The sequence below is a fragment of the Mugil cephalus genome, chromosome 1 (genome assembly GCF_022458985.1).
Source record: "Mugil cephalus isolate CIBA_MC_2020 chromosome 1, CIBA_Mcephalus_1.1, whole genome shotgun sequence".
Taxonomy (NCBI): Eukaryota; Metazoa; Chordata; class Actinopteri; order Mugiliformes; family Mugilidae; genus Mugil; species Mugil cephalus.
Window position 1 is genome coordinate 29,522,313 of NC_061770.1, and position 17,150 is coordinate 29,539,462.

Here is a 17,150-nt window from a genome sequence, read left to right on the forward strand (position 1 = left end):
GAAAAAAAAACTGTCAGATGCCAAACAGTTGTTTTAACAAAGATGTGAAACGATGAGGGCGTCCTGCTGGTTTGATCCTGAGCCCGGAGGCCGAGAAACTAATTGATCCAACAGATCTCAGGCTTAAAGCGAAGAACGAAAAACCCCCGCTGTGTTTAAGATCCTTCAAGGCCTTACATCTGTCAAACGAGAAGCTTCCGAGGCCCTTTGCTTTTTCTCAAGTCCACACACTTTCAGGGGGTTTTCTAGAGACCCGGGGAGTCCCTGAGGCCGAAGTGTTTCAATTATTCAAATCCTAGATTCTCCTGCTGCTGACGCGGTCTAAACACCAGAAGATGCAACACCAGAAATATCTAAAGACATTTAAAGTTGATCTAAGACGTGGAATTAACACCCATTTAATTCTATGAGAGGTTCCTCATTGTGGGATGAATAATAATAAATCTTATCTTATCTTATCTTATCTTATCTTAGGTGTGAACATTGATCTGGTCTCAGTCCACATGTGGAGGTTGTGACGAAGTAATGAAGAAGTGACCCAGACTAGTTGCTAATTGATCGTGAGATCAATAGCCAGGTGACTGGTTGAGGGGTTGATCGCGGTTCTCGGAGAGTATTGATCACGTTGTGTCAGAGCGCTGACCGAGCTGCCAACGATGCTGCGTTTCATTTAGCTTTGACTGAAAGAATCAGAGGGAGGAGGTTAGAGAAATGTTGGCTCATGACACATGTAACAGATCAATCAGCCAGCGTGGGTCAGCTAGCTTGAAAGCTAAACCCTAGGGCCTAGTTTATAAGTGAGTGTCAACACAATTTGAATGAAGAAACGTGCAGAGCTGAATCATAACATCATATTCATGATGTTCTGTCACAACTACAGAGCATCACAACTCATTTATTTTTAACTCATTTATTCACTGATAAATCACTAAATACAAATACATCAGCTTTGACTTGTTCATTCAGACCGCGTGTAAAAGGAGGCCTTCGGTGAAACTCAAAGGAGAATATCTCCACAACCAACTGGTCAATTTTAACAACTGACACCTCCATCGACCAATCAGAGTCTAGAAATTGACAGCGAAGCCCAAATTTAGAAGTTTAGTAGAAGTAAACCCAGAACAAACTCTCCCAGCCGACCGTGCCTGATTCACAGTCTTCCTGATAGAAACTGTGTCTCAGACCCCGGTACCATCAGTACAGGTTCCCCTCAAGTCTGAGTCCTTTCACCTCAGCTCTTCTCTCTGTACACCAGCAGCTGCACCTCCAGCCATGAGGCCGTCAAGCTCCTGAAGTTTGCAGATGACACCACGATCATCTGGTCTGCAGGATGGAGATTAGCTTCTAAGAAAATGGAGATCATCTTGGACTACAGGAAGGACACAGCCCCACTGTGGAGTCCTTCCGGTTCCTGGACTCCATCATCTCCCAGGACCTCAGATGGGAGCTGAACATCAGAGCCCTCATCAAGAAACCACAGCAGAGGACGAACATCTCACAGCAGCTGAAGAAATGCAACCTGCCAAAGACAATGACGGTGAACTTCTTCACCTCCGTCACCACCTGGTGCTGCAGCCTCCGCTAAGGACCAGGTCCAGACTGCAGCGCGTCATGAGAAGGTGATCGGCTGCAGTCTGAAGTCCTTAAATGAGCAGTTTGCTTCGTGGACTCTGAAGCTGGAGCTAAGATTGGGGCTGATGCCTCTTACCCTGGACACAGACTATTTAATCCATCCACCACCACCATGAAACCACCACCATCCTACTGTAGACGTTCCTTTAGCTCTATATACCTTATATTCCATATCTTATATTTCGTATGCAACAAACACCAAGGCAAATTCCTTGTATGTATGAATACACTTGGCAGTAAAGTCTTTCCTGATTCTGATTTGTTCACAACAATAAGCCCAAACAATCACCATGTAGCTGCTTGTTGTCTCCAGGTCCGTTAAGGACGTGGCAACGAGCCACACATTAATTAGACCTGCCATCGGTAAAGCCCTCCCATCAGCCATTAGCGCTGAGCAAACAGAGGAGGTAATTTGTAGGTTAAAAGCCGATAAACGCTCTGGTGGTGATTCAGGAAGGAGCGGAGGTCTTTAGAGCCGTCATGCCCTCTCAGCCGGGGCGCTAACGAGACGAGACGAGACGTAGGCGGAAACCGTGAGGTGGGCACTCATCAAGGAGAATATTCCCAGAGCGAAGCGGCGTCCACACGTGAGAAAGAAAAGCTCTGGAGGCAGAACTAATCACCACTACCAAGGGAGACACTATCCAGAAAATAAGAGATTATTGGAAGCCTGAAGCTTTGGTTTCACCTCTAAAAAGTCTAAAAATCACTCCTCTAATGGGTGAACTTGCACAGAGGAAACAAGGAGTCGCTGCTGGTTAAAAGTTTGATGCAGGGTCAGGAGATTCTCTGCAGCGCAGCGTGAAATCAATGAACCAATGAGTCGCCTCACTGGAGCATTTAGAGGTTTTATAGAGTCCTGATCCTGAGGAGTTCCAGCCAGTGACGAGTCTAAGTTAAGGTCCGACGTCTCTGATGAGTCGCCTCGTTTCCGCCAGCGAAACGATCAATGCCAGGACGAGGGGCCTCCTTAGTATTTCTGTAACGCTCTCACGTGGAGGTCGCGCATCGATTCCATATATTGTGGAGCTGAGTGATGCCCGAGAAGTGGCAGGAAAATCAATCTGCCCGTCACTGATCCTGGTCTGAGAGGCGCAGGAAGGTCTTTATGATGCGACCACGATGATGGCGGCGACGCACGGCTGACAAGGTCGTTCACGATGACGGGATTTATCGCTCTCTCTGACGTTCACGGGGCGTGCTTCAAATTAAAAGCTCGGGCCAGGATTCATGACTTGTCACTCATGTTGAATTTAATGTTCATAAATGTGTTGTGATTAGTGCGTCCATAGATGGATAGACTGATGCTTTTCTTTTTATCCTGTAGCGTCATTAGGCACAGGGAAGGGAGGAAGTAAAAAAAGAAAAGACAAAAAAAGATTTCAACATTTATAAAACTATAAAAGCATCTATAAAAATACACAAGTACAATATATATATTTATTTAAATATTTGTATAAAATTTACAAAAATATACTATATATATGTATAATGTAATATTTATTATATGGAGATATATGGGAATATATTTAAAAATATCCAAAATATATATAACTATAAAATAATAAACAAAAATATACTGACATTTATAAAAAATATAAGAGAACCTATAAAATATACAAAATATTATATATTTAAAAGCTTTAATGTTCTATTCTACATAAGGTTTTGCTCATAAAACACACACACTTCACTTTAATTATTCACTACTATCACTATCTTCTATTACTTTATCTTATTTTTTAACTCTGTTTTGTTTGTTTTGTGAAGTTAAATGTTTAAAACTTCACTAAGATTTAAATGATTTCTGTGAAATTAAATGTATACGTTGCTCCACATTTACTAATATTTGACTTTGACCTTTTAGAAACGTGTGGCCTCATGAATATTAATGAGCAGCTCCAGCTGATTAACAGGCAACGTAAAGTGAAGGTGGTGCGTTTAGCCCCCCCACCCCCTCCACACACACACACACACACACACATAAATGGTCTACATAAATGAATTAGAAAAGAAACGGAAAGGAAATGAATGTTTTATTAGTTGTTTCGTTTAATAGGAAAGCTGTATGGTTTTGTCCAGTTCCCTTGTGTCCATGTACCCTGAATGCATCAGGTCAGATTGACCAATCAGAGAGCTGTAAACTCAGTTTAGCCCCGCCCACCGGTAGTTTGAGTGTAAGTGAGGTCAGTCTATCAGAGACAGAGCATCGGGGCCGAGCAGAGTTTTGTGAAGTGAGAAAAGTGAACGAACGGGAGAAAACGAGATAGATTCAGAGAAACGGAGTCTACTGAAGGCAGACGAACAGTCAGTGAGTGTTTGCTAAAAAAATTTAAAAAAATAAAAGTGAGTTAATGACACGGTGGATGTGGTAACGGCTGTTGTTTTAGCCGTTACTGCCGTTAGCCGTTAAAGCTATTGGCTGTTGACGTCATTAGCCCGCCGGCTAACGTTCGTGGCCGTTGCTGCTGTTAGCGCTCACCAGCCGTTAGCTCGTCTGCTAGCGCTTAGCTGTTGCTCCTAACTCCGTCTGTGTGTCTGTGTGTGGAAACTTCCCCCTCATCTGTTACTGCTTTCAGCAACAAGGTAAAGTCTCAATTCATGAACGATGTGTTTCCCTTTAAATGTCACCAAAAGTACCTTTGTTTATTTAGTTTATTTTTTGTGTAGAGCCTGTTGCGGTACCGGGTGCCGGAGCCGTTTTGTGCCTGTTTCCCGCCGAACACAGAGATCGGTGAGTGTGATTATTGGTCTTAATGAATTATTTGGTTTTATTTTGCAATTGAATTGGTTCATGGTTGTGTTATAGAGCTTAGACGTTAAAACGGTTACAAGAAGCAGTTTAACCAAGATGTGCGGCGTTGCATATTGTTGTGTTGCCGTGGTAACCGCTGCCACGGTAACGGCGAATGACAAACTTTACCTAGTAACCGATGACGTTTCTCTTACCCTGTCTGTTGACAGGTCAGGTTTTTAATTAGACAATCAAATGATATTATTGTGTATATCTGTTTGTTTTGTCAGAAAATAAGTTTGTTTCTTGTTTTAACTTTAACTATTTATTTATTTATTTATATATCTATCTGTTCATCCATTTATCTGTTTATTCTGTTCTAATCAATTCATTTTATTTTTTTAAAGCCGCCATTACTTTTATATTTAAAATGTTGCCTCCTGAGTGTCATTCTTCGTTTCACGGTGCTCCAGTAGTCGAACTCATCCAATCTACTAGTCCACAAATCTTGGTGTTAGGAAATCCCCCATAAGTGTTACACAAACATTTAACCAGTGGTTAAAGTTTTCATTGCCAGTAGGAGTCCCCCCCTCAGGGCCCCCTGATAATGAAATACTTTAACACCACACCAGTGACAGTCTGCAAAGCCAAGTCTTCAGGTTTTTTATTTTTTTAACTGAGCAGCAGATTTTAAAACAATCCTCACAAAAAGGCGTCAGAGTCTCGTATCTGTGAATCCCACGCTGACATTTTCCCTCGCCGCCAATTTTATCTCTGCAGCCAATCAGAGAAGTTTACTCAGCAAAGGTATCAACGATCAACTGTGGTTTCTTGATATTTTACACGATATCAACCTCTGTACGATCAATAATCCCAAAGATCCCATAATGTGTGATAATTTGACCCCTTCAACACGCGGCTGTTAGTTCATTAGAGATAAACCTGCGTTATAAGCGATACTACATGGTCTGTGGTAATGTTGTCTCGTCCAGAGCAATGTCACATTGGATATGTACGATCATTATTCTCAAAATACGATCATTTTAAGCTTCTCGTACGATAATTTGTCATTTCACATCTGGCAACACTGTTGATGCCACGGGTTCGAGTCACACCTGCAACTTCATTCTCGAGCTTTCGTCCCTTGTTGCTGTGCTTCCTGTTTATCTGTTCCTCATGAGAAATGCCACCGAGATAACGTCAGATAAAGGTTCCTGTTTTCACCGTGGCAAACCAGCAGCTAATTATCGACCATTTTGTCTTTTAAATGTTGTTTTTTTTTTATAAAGTTGTCAGCAGAGTAAACTGGACGACCTTGAGGACATGTCCCTCTTCTCGTTCCTGTCTCGCCTCTAATAGAGTGGGGACATTCCATTAGTTTCCAATCAGATAGCGAGGGCTGTCGCTAATGGACACATATGCAGACAGATACAGATGTGATCCGTATCGGCTGGAATTAAACGCACATCGGGAGGTCAGGAGAATCTGGACCGAGGATGCTGAGCAGACGCAGAAAAGATGGATTTGGATTTGAGTCGATGCGACGAGCAGAGAGGAAAGTCTTTATGCTCCCCCCGAAAAAACATGAAGCAGCAGACGTTAAAATCAGCTGTTAATCTTACGGGAGCCACCAGGAGGATCATCCAAAGAAAACCTCAGAAACAAAGCAATGGAAATAGTGAAACATAATAAATACAAAGAAAGAATATTCTTTAAAAATAAAAAATACATAAGTAAATGAGGATTCAAACAAAGAAGACAAACAAAATGCCACTCTGGGCCCTTAGAGTAAGTCCATTAGAGCCACTGGTGCCCCACTGGGGCGCCACGCGAAAACAACAAACAAACAAACAAAAAACAGGTGGCCCCATATGGCTCCTTTTTGGCTTATTTAGCAATAACAAACATTAAACCTATAAAGAGTCTACAGTCTATACACAGTTCTCCACCAGGGCCCCCCCAGGAGCCCCCTTCTATCTACCCTATAATAGACTCATTGGGACTGGAGGACTGGATTGTTACTGGAGCAGATGAATCAAATTCTAAGGAAACAAAACCAAAAAAAAAAAGCTGGAGAGCAGAATAAAGACCTGAGTGCTCCACAGAGAAACATCAGCAGGCTGCTGGCGCGAATCTAGGACAAGGTTTGAAAAGACAAACTTCCCAGAGGAGGAGGAGGTGAAAGTGTTTGGTCGCAGTCGACTCCACATAAAATGACTGAGGCTGGTTTGCTCATTCAGGTTCATTCAGGGACCTGTAACGAGTCGTTAGCGTCAGAAAACGAACTCCCTCTCACGGGAAAGAAATGCGTCTGCATTACCATAGAAACTGGTCATTCCACTGATTCACCACTCGGCATCATGCGAGACGTCTGAGGGGAAATCATGCTGAACGTTCCTCGCAGCGCTGCCTCGACTCTGGCGTCTTTATGGCTCTGTTCGTTTTGCTGTGCAGACTGATGGGGCTGGAGATTGCAGCGAGCGGAGACTGAATAATGGGCGTCTATTTCCCCCATCAGTTTAGACCGCAGCAGCCTCCGAGTCAGAGGAGGGAACAGAAAACAAAACTGAAGGGGGATTTTCACTCCTGCTCCAAGTTCACAACAACCAGAACAAAGTTTTAAAGCCTTAATCTTGCTCAGTGGAAACTGGATGTATGACTGGAATGAAAGACTGTGTCCAGGACTGATTTGGTAAATTTTAATCACATGAAGAACACACGATGACTAAATTGAGACGCAAATTGTGACAAAAGCACAAATACAAATTAAATGTAAAAAATCCCAAAAGAGACTCAAACATGACAACAAAACCAGAAAATATCCTCCCTGAGACCAACATGGGACACAACTAAGATACATAATATGAGGTGTAACACAATTCCACCCTAAAACCAAGAGAAGACGTCTGAAAACAGACACAAAACGACCACAATTAGGCACAAAATAACTCGGAAGACATCAAAAAGAAACTCAGACGTGACAACAAAAAGACATAACCTCCTGCCTGAGACCAAAAATAACCAAAATGCACCCAGGCCGACGCTAAACTGATTCAGGTGTTACACAAAGCACGACCAAAAGGTGACGCAAAAACCTTCAAGGCAAACAATATGACAAACAAGTGAGGCAAAACGTCTGAAAAGAGACACAAAATGACCAAGACACAGAGAAAGAATCAAAATGACATTGAAAACTCCAAAGCTCCAAAAGCAAACAATTACCACAAAAGAACACAAAAAGACTAAAGTGTAACTCTTGAAAGTGTCTCAGTGACTCAGGACACTCAGCCTGGAAGTGGAGGCGTCTTTAGTTATGTGAAGTCATCAGCGCTGGGACGTACAGAAAATAATTAGCAGCTGGTCCAAGGATCAACTCTGTCCTTCATGAAGGAAAACAGATTAGTTGCTTTTCTGTTTATATGAAAGTCGACTAAATGTCTCTGAGCTTTCAGACAAAAACAAGGAAATGAAAACGTTCTAACACGTGGCTCGGAGAAGAGCAGTGGTTCACCTGTTCACCAAACAAAAACAAGTTTAGTTTGAATTCTGAGCTGAACTTCACGATGAGAAGGAAAGGTGAAGGAATGACTGACGCCTGAGAAATGCCACGACTCCTAATCCAGCCCATTATCACAGCGAAGGAATCAGTGCGGTGAGTCAGAGCGACTGAAGACGCACGACTTCAGCCCAACAACTGGAACCTTTGAACTGATCCGACTCAAAGGTCTAACGAAATCCAGCTCCTCTGTACGAAACGAATTAAATTAGACATCAACGGAAACTATTTAGTAACGAACTACAATCCACCCTGTAGAGATTCAGTTTTAGAGAAGACTCCTGCTGCTGTTTTTTAGAGACACGACACCAAACGTTACAGTAAAATGGTAAAAAGTATCATTTAAAACATAAAAAAGACGTGAAACAACTCTAAACAATCACAAACAACATAAAAGATCCGAATCACTGACTGAAACATGAAGCAAAACACCTAAAAAGAGATAAAATGGCCACAATGAGGCACAAATCAACTGGAAAAGAAGTAAAATGAGACACAAAATGTCCACAAAAACACCAACTAGCAAAACCAAAATATCGATGGCACAAACTGACCAGAATGAGACACGACCCAAACAAGTTAGACTCCAAACTCCAACAACTGGTGTTGAGCATCCATAGGATTTAATTGATACCGATGCCATTATCGATTCTGCTTATTGGTCCGATTCTTTATCAATTCTCTTATCAAAGGATGTCTGGTTTAGAAACAGTAGACACTGGGGCGACGATGCCAATCTGGCAGAGGACGCCAGGACACACAGGGAATAAATAGGACCAGACTAATTACTGAACAAGTAATTATGAAACAAGGACCAGTACTACAAAATAAAACAGGAAGTGAACCAAGGAGACGAGGCAGGAGAATAGAAAGACTGACCTGAGGCCGGTGGACTCTTTGAAACGATCGCTGGGTGGATCTGGTAAAAGCTCCGTGGTGACGTGATGTGGACTGATCTCCTCCATGTCCAAGTGGATCAGTGACACTCTGACGTTTGATCCCCGGCTCTCCAGATTAATGTGGGACAGACTGAAAGAGCAATGAGTTTTCATATCGACTGCGTGGAGATCTGAGGACACACAAAACCATCACTAATTTAATTTTTACATTACAACAAGAGAGAACAATGAGAATAATTAACATCATAAATGAATTCACACACAGGTCCTTAAATTCATTGATCTGTTTGATTTTAAACGGCTCAGATCATGTAACAAAGTAAAGGATAATATTCTTAAGGAGACGTTTCAGGTCAGCTGAGACGGATTTACATGTTCAAAAAAACAAAAAACAAAGATGTATAAAAGTAAAATATGGAAATTTATTTGAACTTAGAAACAGAAATTAAATGATGCAATACACTAATAGATTTATAAATTTATTTAAAATTAATATTATTAGTCGATATTAAAAAATATGGAGAAAGACCCTTTAGAAAATATTGTGAGCATGTGTTCATGGTCATGTTTTCCTCAATCTTTATGTAATATAGTTGACAAAATGCTATTGTTGTAAGGAAAGGTTCAGCTTATTCCTTTACAGGGAGTGTGTGATCACTCCCATCAAATCTCTCGGTGGAGGATGTTTCTTGTTGGTCTCCAGAAGTCGGATCTTCTTCTTCTTCTTCTTCTCATTTAACACGACCACATTCGTCACAGCCGTCGCTGTAGCTGTAGAGGGTGAGGAGGATGAGGAGGGTGTGGAGGGTGTAGAGGGTGTAGAGGGTGAGGAGGGTGTAGAGGGTGAGGAGGCTGAAGAAGGTGAGGAGGATGTAGAGAGTGTAGAGGGTGAGGAGGGTGAGGAGGGTGTAGAGGATGTAGAGGGTGAGGAGGGTGTAGAGGGTGTAGAGGGTGAGGAGGGTGTAGAGGATGTAGAGGGTGAGGAGGGTGTAGAGGGTGAGGAGGGTGTGGAGGGTGTAGAGGATGTAGAGGGTGAGGAGGATGTAGAGGGTGTAGAGGGTGTAGAGGGTGAGGAGGGTGTAGAGGGTGAGGAGGGTGAGGAGGGTGTAGAGGATGTAGAGGGTGAGGAGGGTGTAGAGGGTGAGGAGGGTGTAGAGGGTGAGGAGGGTGTAGAGGGTGTAGAGGGTGAGGAGGGTGTGGAGGGTGAGGAGGGTGTAGAGGATGTAGAGGGTGTAGAGGGTGTAGAGGGTGAGGAGGGTGTGGAGGGTGAGGAGGGTGTAGAGGATGTAGAGGGTGTAGAGGGTGTAGAGGGTGAGGAGGGTGTGGAGGGTGAGGAGGGTGTAGAGGATGTAGAGGGTGAGGAGGGTGTGGAGGGTGAGGAGGGTGAGGAGGATGTAGAGGGTGTAGAGGGTGAGGAGGGTGAGGAGGATGTAGAGGATGTAGAGGGTGTAGAGGGTGAGGAGGGTGTGGAGGGTGTAGAGGGTGAGGAGGATGTAGAGGGTGTAGAGGGTGAGGAGGGTGAGGAGGATGTAGAGGGTGAGGAGGGTGTAGAGGGTGTAGAGGGTGAGGAGGATGTAGAGGGTGTAGAGGGTGTAGAGGGTGAGGAGGGTGTAGAGGGTGAGGAGGGTGTAGAGGGTGTAGAGGGTGAGGAGGATGTAGAGGGTGTAGAGGGTGAGGAGGGTGTAGAGGGTGTAGAGGGTGTAGAGGGTGAGGAGGGTGTAGAGGGTGAGGAGGGTGTAGAGGGTGAGGAGGATGTAGAGGGTGTAGAGGGTGAGGAGGGTGTAGAGGGTGTAGAGGGTGAGGAGGGTGTAGAGGGTGAGGAGGGTGTAGAGGATGTAGAGGGTGAGGAGGGTGTAGAGGGTGAGGAGGGTGTAGAGGATGTAGAGGGTGTAGAGGGTGAGGAGGGTGTGGAGGGTGAGGAGGATGTAGAGGGTGAGGAGGGTGTAGAGGATGTAGAGGGTGTAGAGGGTGTAGAGGGTGAGGAGGGTGTGGAGGGTGAGGAGGGTGAGGAGGATGTAGAGGGTGTAGAGGGTGAGGAGGGTGAGGAGGATGTAGAGGATGTAGAGGGTGTAGAGGGTGAGGAGGGTGTGGAGGGTGAGGAGGGTGAGGAGGGTGTAGAGGGTGAGGAGGATGTAGAGGGTGAGGAGGGTGAGGAGGGTGTAGAGGGTGAGGAGGGTGTAGAGGGTGTAGAGGGTGAGGAGGATGTAGAGGTGAGAGGGTGTAGAGGTGTAGAGGTGTAGAGGGTGAGGAGGTGTAGAGGGTGTAGAGGTGAGGAGGATGTAGAGGGTGTAGAGGGTGTAGAGGGTGAGAGGATGTAGAGGGTGTAGAGGGTGAGGAGGGTGTAAGAGGGTGAGAGGTGTAGAGGGTGAGGAGGTGTAGAGGGTGTAGAGGTGAGGAGGATGTAGAGGGTGTAGGGGAGGGTGTTAGAGGTGTAGAGGTGTAAGGTGTAAGGGAGAATGTAGAGGTGTAGAGGGTGAGGAGGTGTAGAGGGTGTAGAGGTGTAAGAGGTGAGAGGGTGTAGAGGGTGTAGAGGGTGTAGAGGGTGAGGAGGGTGTAGAGGGTGTAGAGGGTGAGGAGGGTGTAGAGGGTGTAGAGGGTGTAGAGGGTGAGGAGGGTGTAGAGGGTGCCGCCATATCTCCTCTTTTTCTCAGATGCAGAGCGCTGCCATGATGGTTAAAGTGGGAGATCGCTACACAAGCTGTATATAAACACAGTTGCCGTTCGCAGATGCGCTTCCATTAACGATCGTGTAACAACACATTTGACTGATTTCTGATTGATTGAAGAAAAAAAATCCCTTCAGAGATCAGTCTTTATGGGAGTAGAGCAAAAACTTGTTTTTGAGCTGAAGTTTCTATAATGACACAGTCTGTCAGGCCATCGATCAGAATGTAACAGGGACACAGGGAGAGGTGTGTCTCCATCGATCCACACCAAAGGGTGTTAATTTGACTCTTTTTGAAGTGTTGTATGTTAACGTTCCCACAGTGTTATTGTTGACTCTTATAGTTAAAATTTAACACATCTCAACACTAACCAGTGTCAGTCTTTCTCAACACTAGTTTATAGTGTTAGATATCAACTCACTCTTAGTGTCAGTTGTTAACTACTACAGGTGTTTACTCCATATTTACACTGTACGGAGTAAATATTTGTTCCGGTTACACGTTACATGTAAAATAAACTATGATAAAATAACGAGGCCATGTTAAGCTTAAAAATAATTTCAAATATAAAACACAAATACATTTAAATCATATAACTGTTACAAAACATTAGACCCCACTTTACATCAAACTTTCCAGATACTTTGTTCCCAAACATCAGTTAAAATGAGAGAGGATGAGTCCTGTAGCTCCTACAGCAGGTGTTGAACTGTCTCTAGTCTCCACACAACATTGTTCTCAGGGTCATAGTAGAGTTTCTGCTTAAACAAACTCATACAAACAGAAACAAACACAAAAAAGGTTTTAAAAAGGTTCCAGAGGTACCAGGACACAGCAGCCTGCAGCGGGGCAGTAAAGTTGTACCCAGATAACTTTACCACCATCACTGTCTGGTTAGTCTCAACTTTAACAATATTTTAATGAGGAAGACAGAAAGATCCCAAATAATACATCTAAATGTCCCTGTAGGACACTGGAAACTCTTTCTTCTCGTTAGTGTATAACCCAACACGGTTTAGCTCAGGTCAAACATGTTGACACCACCACAGTTACACAGAGTCTTTGTTTACTCGGTCTCTGTTTCTAGCTGTTAGATTATCCACTGTTTCTACCATCAGCTGTAACTGCTGGAATAACCTACTTATGTTAACTGTGTAATTGTTCATGAATTAGCATTTACTGACTTTAGCACGGCTGAAGAAATCAAATGTTAGCGTTAGCTTGGTGTGTGAGAACAGTCATTGACATTAAACATAACATTATATACAAAACGAATCACCTTTACTCACCAGACAAAGATTTCTCATCAGTAAAAGTTAGTTGGTAGTTCTCAGGATGACTGTCCAGGTGGAGCTAGAATAAATGGGCGGGGCTAATAAATTAACACCTGAGGTGTCATATCCAGGTTCAGAGCTTTTTGTAGAAGAGAGTTAAATGTGTTGAACTGACACTGACAGAGTTAATTCGCCAACACTCAACTTTGACACCAACTATTTGTCCTCAGAGAGTTATATATAACACATTTAACTCTAAAAGAAGAGGAAAATTAACTCATTAACTCATAATTAACAGCATTTACTGTGCAGAAATGTGAAGTATCACTGTTGTTTCATCTGAACCCTCCCAGCTCGTCTGACTGTGAGTCCCAGCTTCTCTCAGGTCTTTAAAGGAGACATTGTGTCTCTGAGCTGTGAGGAGGACGACAGCTCTGCTGGATGGACTCTGAGGAGAAACACCACCACAGGACAGAGGACTCAGTGTGGAGCTGGGTGGGGAGAACCAGCTGGTTCTTCATGTAACATCAGCTACATCTTCTCATCAGACAGTGGAGTTTACTGGTGTGAGTCCAGAGAGGGAGCAACCAGTAACAGCATCAACCTCACTGTCTCTGGTAAGCTCAGACTGTGGAGTTAGTATTGATGAAGCTGGTTTGGTTCTACTGATAATATTCATTGTGATTAAACACTGGTTAGTTGTGTTTTTGCCTTTAAAACCTTCGTGACATCTCAATAAATAACTCACTTAGTTTTTACCAACAAATTCCTCCATCAAGTCTGTAACTGAGGCTCCGTGATCGTTGCTCTTTAACCTGCAGCCACAGCAGCATCATTACCGTAATGGCAGCGTCTTTCTAGGAAGCTCAACTAGAATATTACGGTAACTCAGATACAGGAAGCTTCTCTGTGTGGGCAGACGAACATTCAGGTCTTAAAGGGTTAAACATTTACTGAGATTTATTGAGATACAGGAAATAATTCATGTAGCTACATGGTCACTTCTTGGTTCACTGACGTTTTACAAAGACGACAAAGTTTCCAACACCACAGATCGATTGTGTTTCATTTTCCTCTTCCACCTACAGCAAAACTCTATTTACAGAATATTGTCATGTGTCTGATTATCAGCAGCAGCTCATCAACATGTATAATTTACTGCTTTTACAATGGGACAAAATTAATATTGAGCAGAATAACGTTCAAGTTATCGTTTGGTTTGACTCCAACACAGTTCAGATGTTTCATGTGGCTCCTGTAGAAATTAATTACCCTGATTTAGAGGGTGTAGAGGGTGAGGAGGGTGTAGAGGGTGAGGAGGATGTAGAGGGTGAGGAGGATGTAGAGGATGTAGAGGGTGTAGAGGATGTAGAGGGTGTAGAGGGTGAGGAGGGTGAGGAGGGTGTAGAGGATGTAGAGGATGTAGAGGGTGTAGAGGGTGAGGAGGGTGAGGAGGGTGTAGAGGATGTAGAGGGTGTAGAGGGTGAGGAGGGTGTAGAGGGTGAGGAGGGTGAGGAGGGTGTAGAGGATGTAGAGGGTGAGGAGGGTGTAGAGGATGTAGAGGGTGTAGAGGGTGTAGAGGGTGAGGAGGGTGTAGAGGATGTAGAGGATGTAGAGGGTGAGGAGGATGTAGAGGATGTAGAGGGTGAGGAGGGTGTAGAGGATGTAGAGGGTGAGGAGGGTGTAGAGGGTGTAGAGGGTGAGGAGGGTGTAGAGGGTGTAGAGGGTGAGGAGGGTGTAGAGGGTGTAGAGGGTGTAGAGGGTGAGGAGGGTGTAGAGGATGTAGAGGATGTAGAGGGTGAGGAGGGTGTAGAGGATGTAGAGGGTGTAGAGGGTGAGGAGGGTGTAGAGGATGTAGAGGGTGTAGAGGGTGAGGAGGATGTAGAGGGTGAGGAGGATGTAGAGGATGTAGAGGATGTAGAGGGTGTAGAGGGTGAGGAGGGTGTAGAGGATGTAGAGGATGTAGAGGGTGTAGAGGGTGAGGAGGATGTAGAGGATGTAGAGGGTGAGGAGGATGTAGAGGGTGAGAAGGATGTAGAGGATGTAGAGGGTGTAGAGGGTGAGGAGGATGTAGAGGATGTAGAGGGTGTAGAGGGTGAGGAGGGTGTAGAGGATGTAGAGGATGTAGAGGGTGTAGAGGGTGAGGAGGGTGTAGAGGATGTAGAGGATGTAGAGGGTGTAGAGGGTGTAGAGGGTGAGGAGGATGTAGAGGATGTAGAGGGTGTAGAGGGTGAGGAGGATGTAGAGGATGTAGAGGGTGTAGAGGGTGAGGAGGATGTAGAGGGTGAGAAGGATGTAGAGGATGTAGAGGGTGTAGAGGGTGAGGAGGATGTAGAGGGTGAGGAGGATGTAGAGGATGTAGAGGGTGAGGAGGGTGTAGAGGATGTAGAGGGTGTAGAGGGTGAGGAGGATGTAGAGGATGTAGAGGGTGTAGAGGGTGAGGAGGGTGTAGAGGATGTAGAGGATGTAGAGGGTGTAGAGGGTGAGGAGGATGTAGAGGATGTAGAGGGTGAGGAGGATGTAGAGGGTGAGAAGGATGTAGAGGATGTAGAGGGTGTAGAGGATGTAGAGGGTGTAGAGGGTGAGGAGGGTGAGGAGGGTGTAGAGGATGTAGAGGATGTAGAGGGTGTAGAGGGTGAGGAGGATGTAGAGGGTGAGAAGGATGTAGAGGATGTAGAGGGTGTAGAGGGTGAGGAGGGTGAGGAGGGTGTAGAGGATGTAGAGGGTGTAGAGGGTGTAGAGGGTGTAGAGGGTGAGGAGGGTGAGGAGGATGTAGAGGGTGAGGAGGGTGTAGAGGATGTAGAGGATGTAGAGGGTGTAGAGGGTGAGGAGGGTGAGGAGGATGTAGAGGATGTAGAGGGTGAGGAGGGTGTAGAGGATGTAGAGGGTGTAGAGGGTGAGGAGGGTGTAGAGGATGTAGAGGGTGTAGAGGGTGAGGAGGATGTAGAGGGTGAGGAGGGTGTAGAGGATGTAGAGGATGTAGAGGGTGAGGAGGGTGTAGAGGATGTAGAGGGTGTAGAGGGTGAGGAGGGTGTAGAGGATGTAGAGGGTGTAGAGGGTGAGGAGGATGTAGAGGGTGAGGAGGGTGTAGAGGATGTAGAGGATGTAGAGGGTGAGGAGGGTGTAGAGGATGTAGAGGGTGTAGAGGGTGAGGAGGGTGTAGAGGATGTAGAGGATGTAGAGGGTGTAGAGGGTGAGGAGGGTGAGGAGGATGTAGAGGGTGAGGAGGGTGTAGAGGATGTAGAGGATGTAGAGGGTGTAGAGGGTGAGGAGGGTGTAGAGGCTCGGTCTCTCTGTGTCTCTGTCTCTGCCGGCTGGTTGTGGTTGTGGTTGTTGTTGTTGTTGTTGTTGTTGTTGTTGTTGGAGAGTTTGAGGTTTTTATTCATGTTTAGTTTCAGCCGGTTTGAGTGTCTCAGCTTTTTTAATGAGGACGATGTGGAGACAGTGTTTGTCTTCAGTAGCTCGGGCGTCTCCACGTTAGGACACAAAGACTCACATGAGTTTGTGTAATGTTGCTGTGAACCTGCTTCCTTTCTGCCTCCGGCTGCTGGTTTATTTCTGGGTTCATTTCTGTCCCGTGTGTTGTTTCCTCCGGTTCTAAGGAGGAGAAAGTGGAACCAAACTAAATGGTTTTATCCACAGACGTGAAGGACACTTTCACTGAGAGGCTGGAACAAACACAACAGAACAAAATGACACAATTATTATCATTTCCCGTCCATTTAAATAACCTGGACACACAGAAAGTCTGAGGCTGTTCTGAGTTTATAATTTGAGTCGTTTATACTTAATAAATAATAATAAACCCAGAGTGATCCAGTCTGTTATCGCTACGTTTTATCCCAGTGTGGATATTTTTAACAGCAAACTCCCGACATATTCAGTTTAACTTATGTATGAAATGTCCTGTAAAGGTAAAAGTCTTTCATTAAGTGTCATGAAGTCACATTAGTTGCTCCCATGATGCCTCATGTTTCACAAGGTTTCTCTCTGTGGACAAACTGGATTCATGGCAAACGGAGCTGATCTGTTCCTGCTGCTCTTGAAGCTTCGCTATCAGAAGCTAAACATCCTGAGACCTGAGCTCAGTTTGGGGACGTGAGACATGTCTCAGGGGAGAAGATGAGACAGAGACTAAACATTTGTCCTGGTTGTCAGCTGAGCTCGATAAAGGGACACGTCCCCGATGTCTCAACGTCCCAACGTCTGCCTGTGTCTCTGTGAGTTTATTAACTGTCTCTGCTGCTACCGAGGTGGAGCCAACCTGAGACAACGCAGAGGACAAGGCAGTCTCCATGTGTCCCCACGTCAGAGAGGACAGAGACAACGCAGTCTCCATGTGTCCCCACGTCAGAGAGGACAGAGACAACGCAGTCTCCATGTGTCCCC

General features: G+C 44.9%; 1 protein-coding gene and 1 long non-coding RNA gene across 2 annotated transcripts; one reads left to right on the top strand and one right to left on the bottom strand.

The window, feature by feature from the left end:
• Window positions 1-3,819: 3,819 nt before the first annotated feature.
• LOC125010504 lies at window positions 3,820-13,409 on the top strand. The gene is made up of 3 exons (XR_007113088.1): window positions 3,820-4,218; window positions 4,303-4,366; window positions 13,115-13,409. It is a non-coding gene; the product is annotated as an uncharacterized LOC125010504 (long non-coding RNA).
• A 1,634-nt stretch (window positions 13,410-15,043) lies between these two features.
• LOC125010250 (sialidase-like) lies at window positions 15,044-15,973 on the bottom strand (the record flags this gene model as incomplete). The annotated part of the gene is made up of 1 exon (XM_047588696.1): window positions 15,044-15,973. A coding segment is annotated over one exon (930 nt), but the record flags the coding sequence as incomplete, so codon positions are not given.
• Between the last annotated feature and the right edge of the window lie 1,177 nt (window positions 15,974-17,150).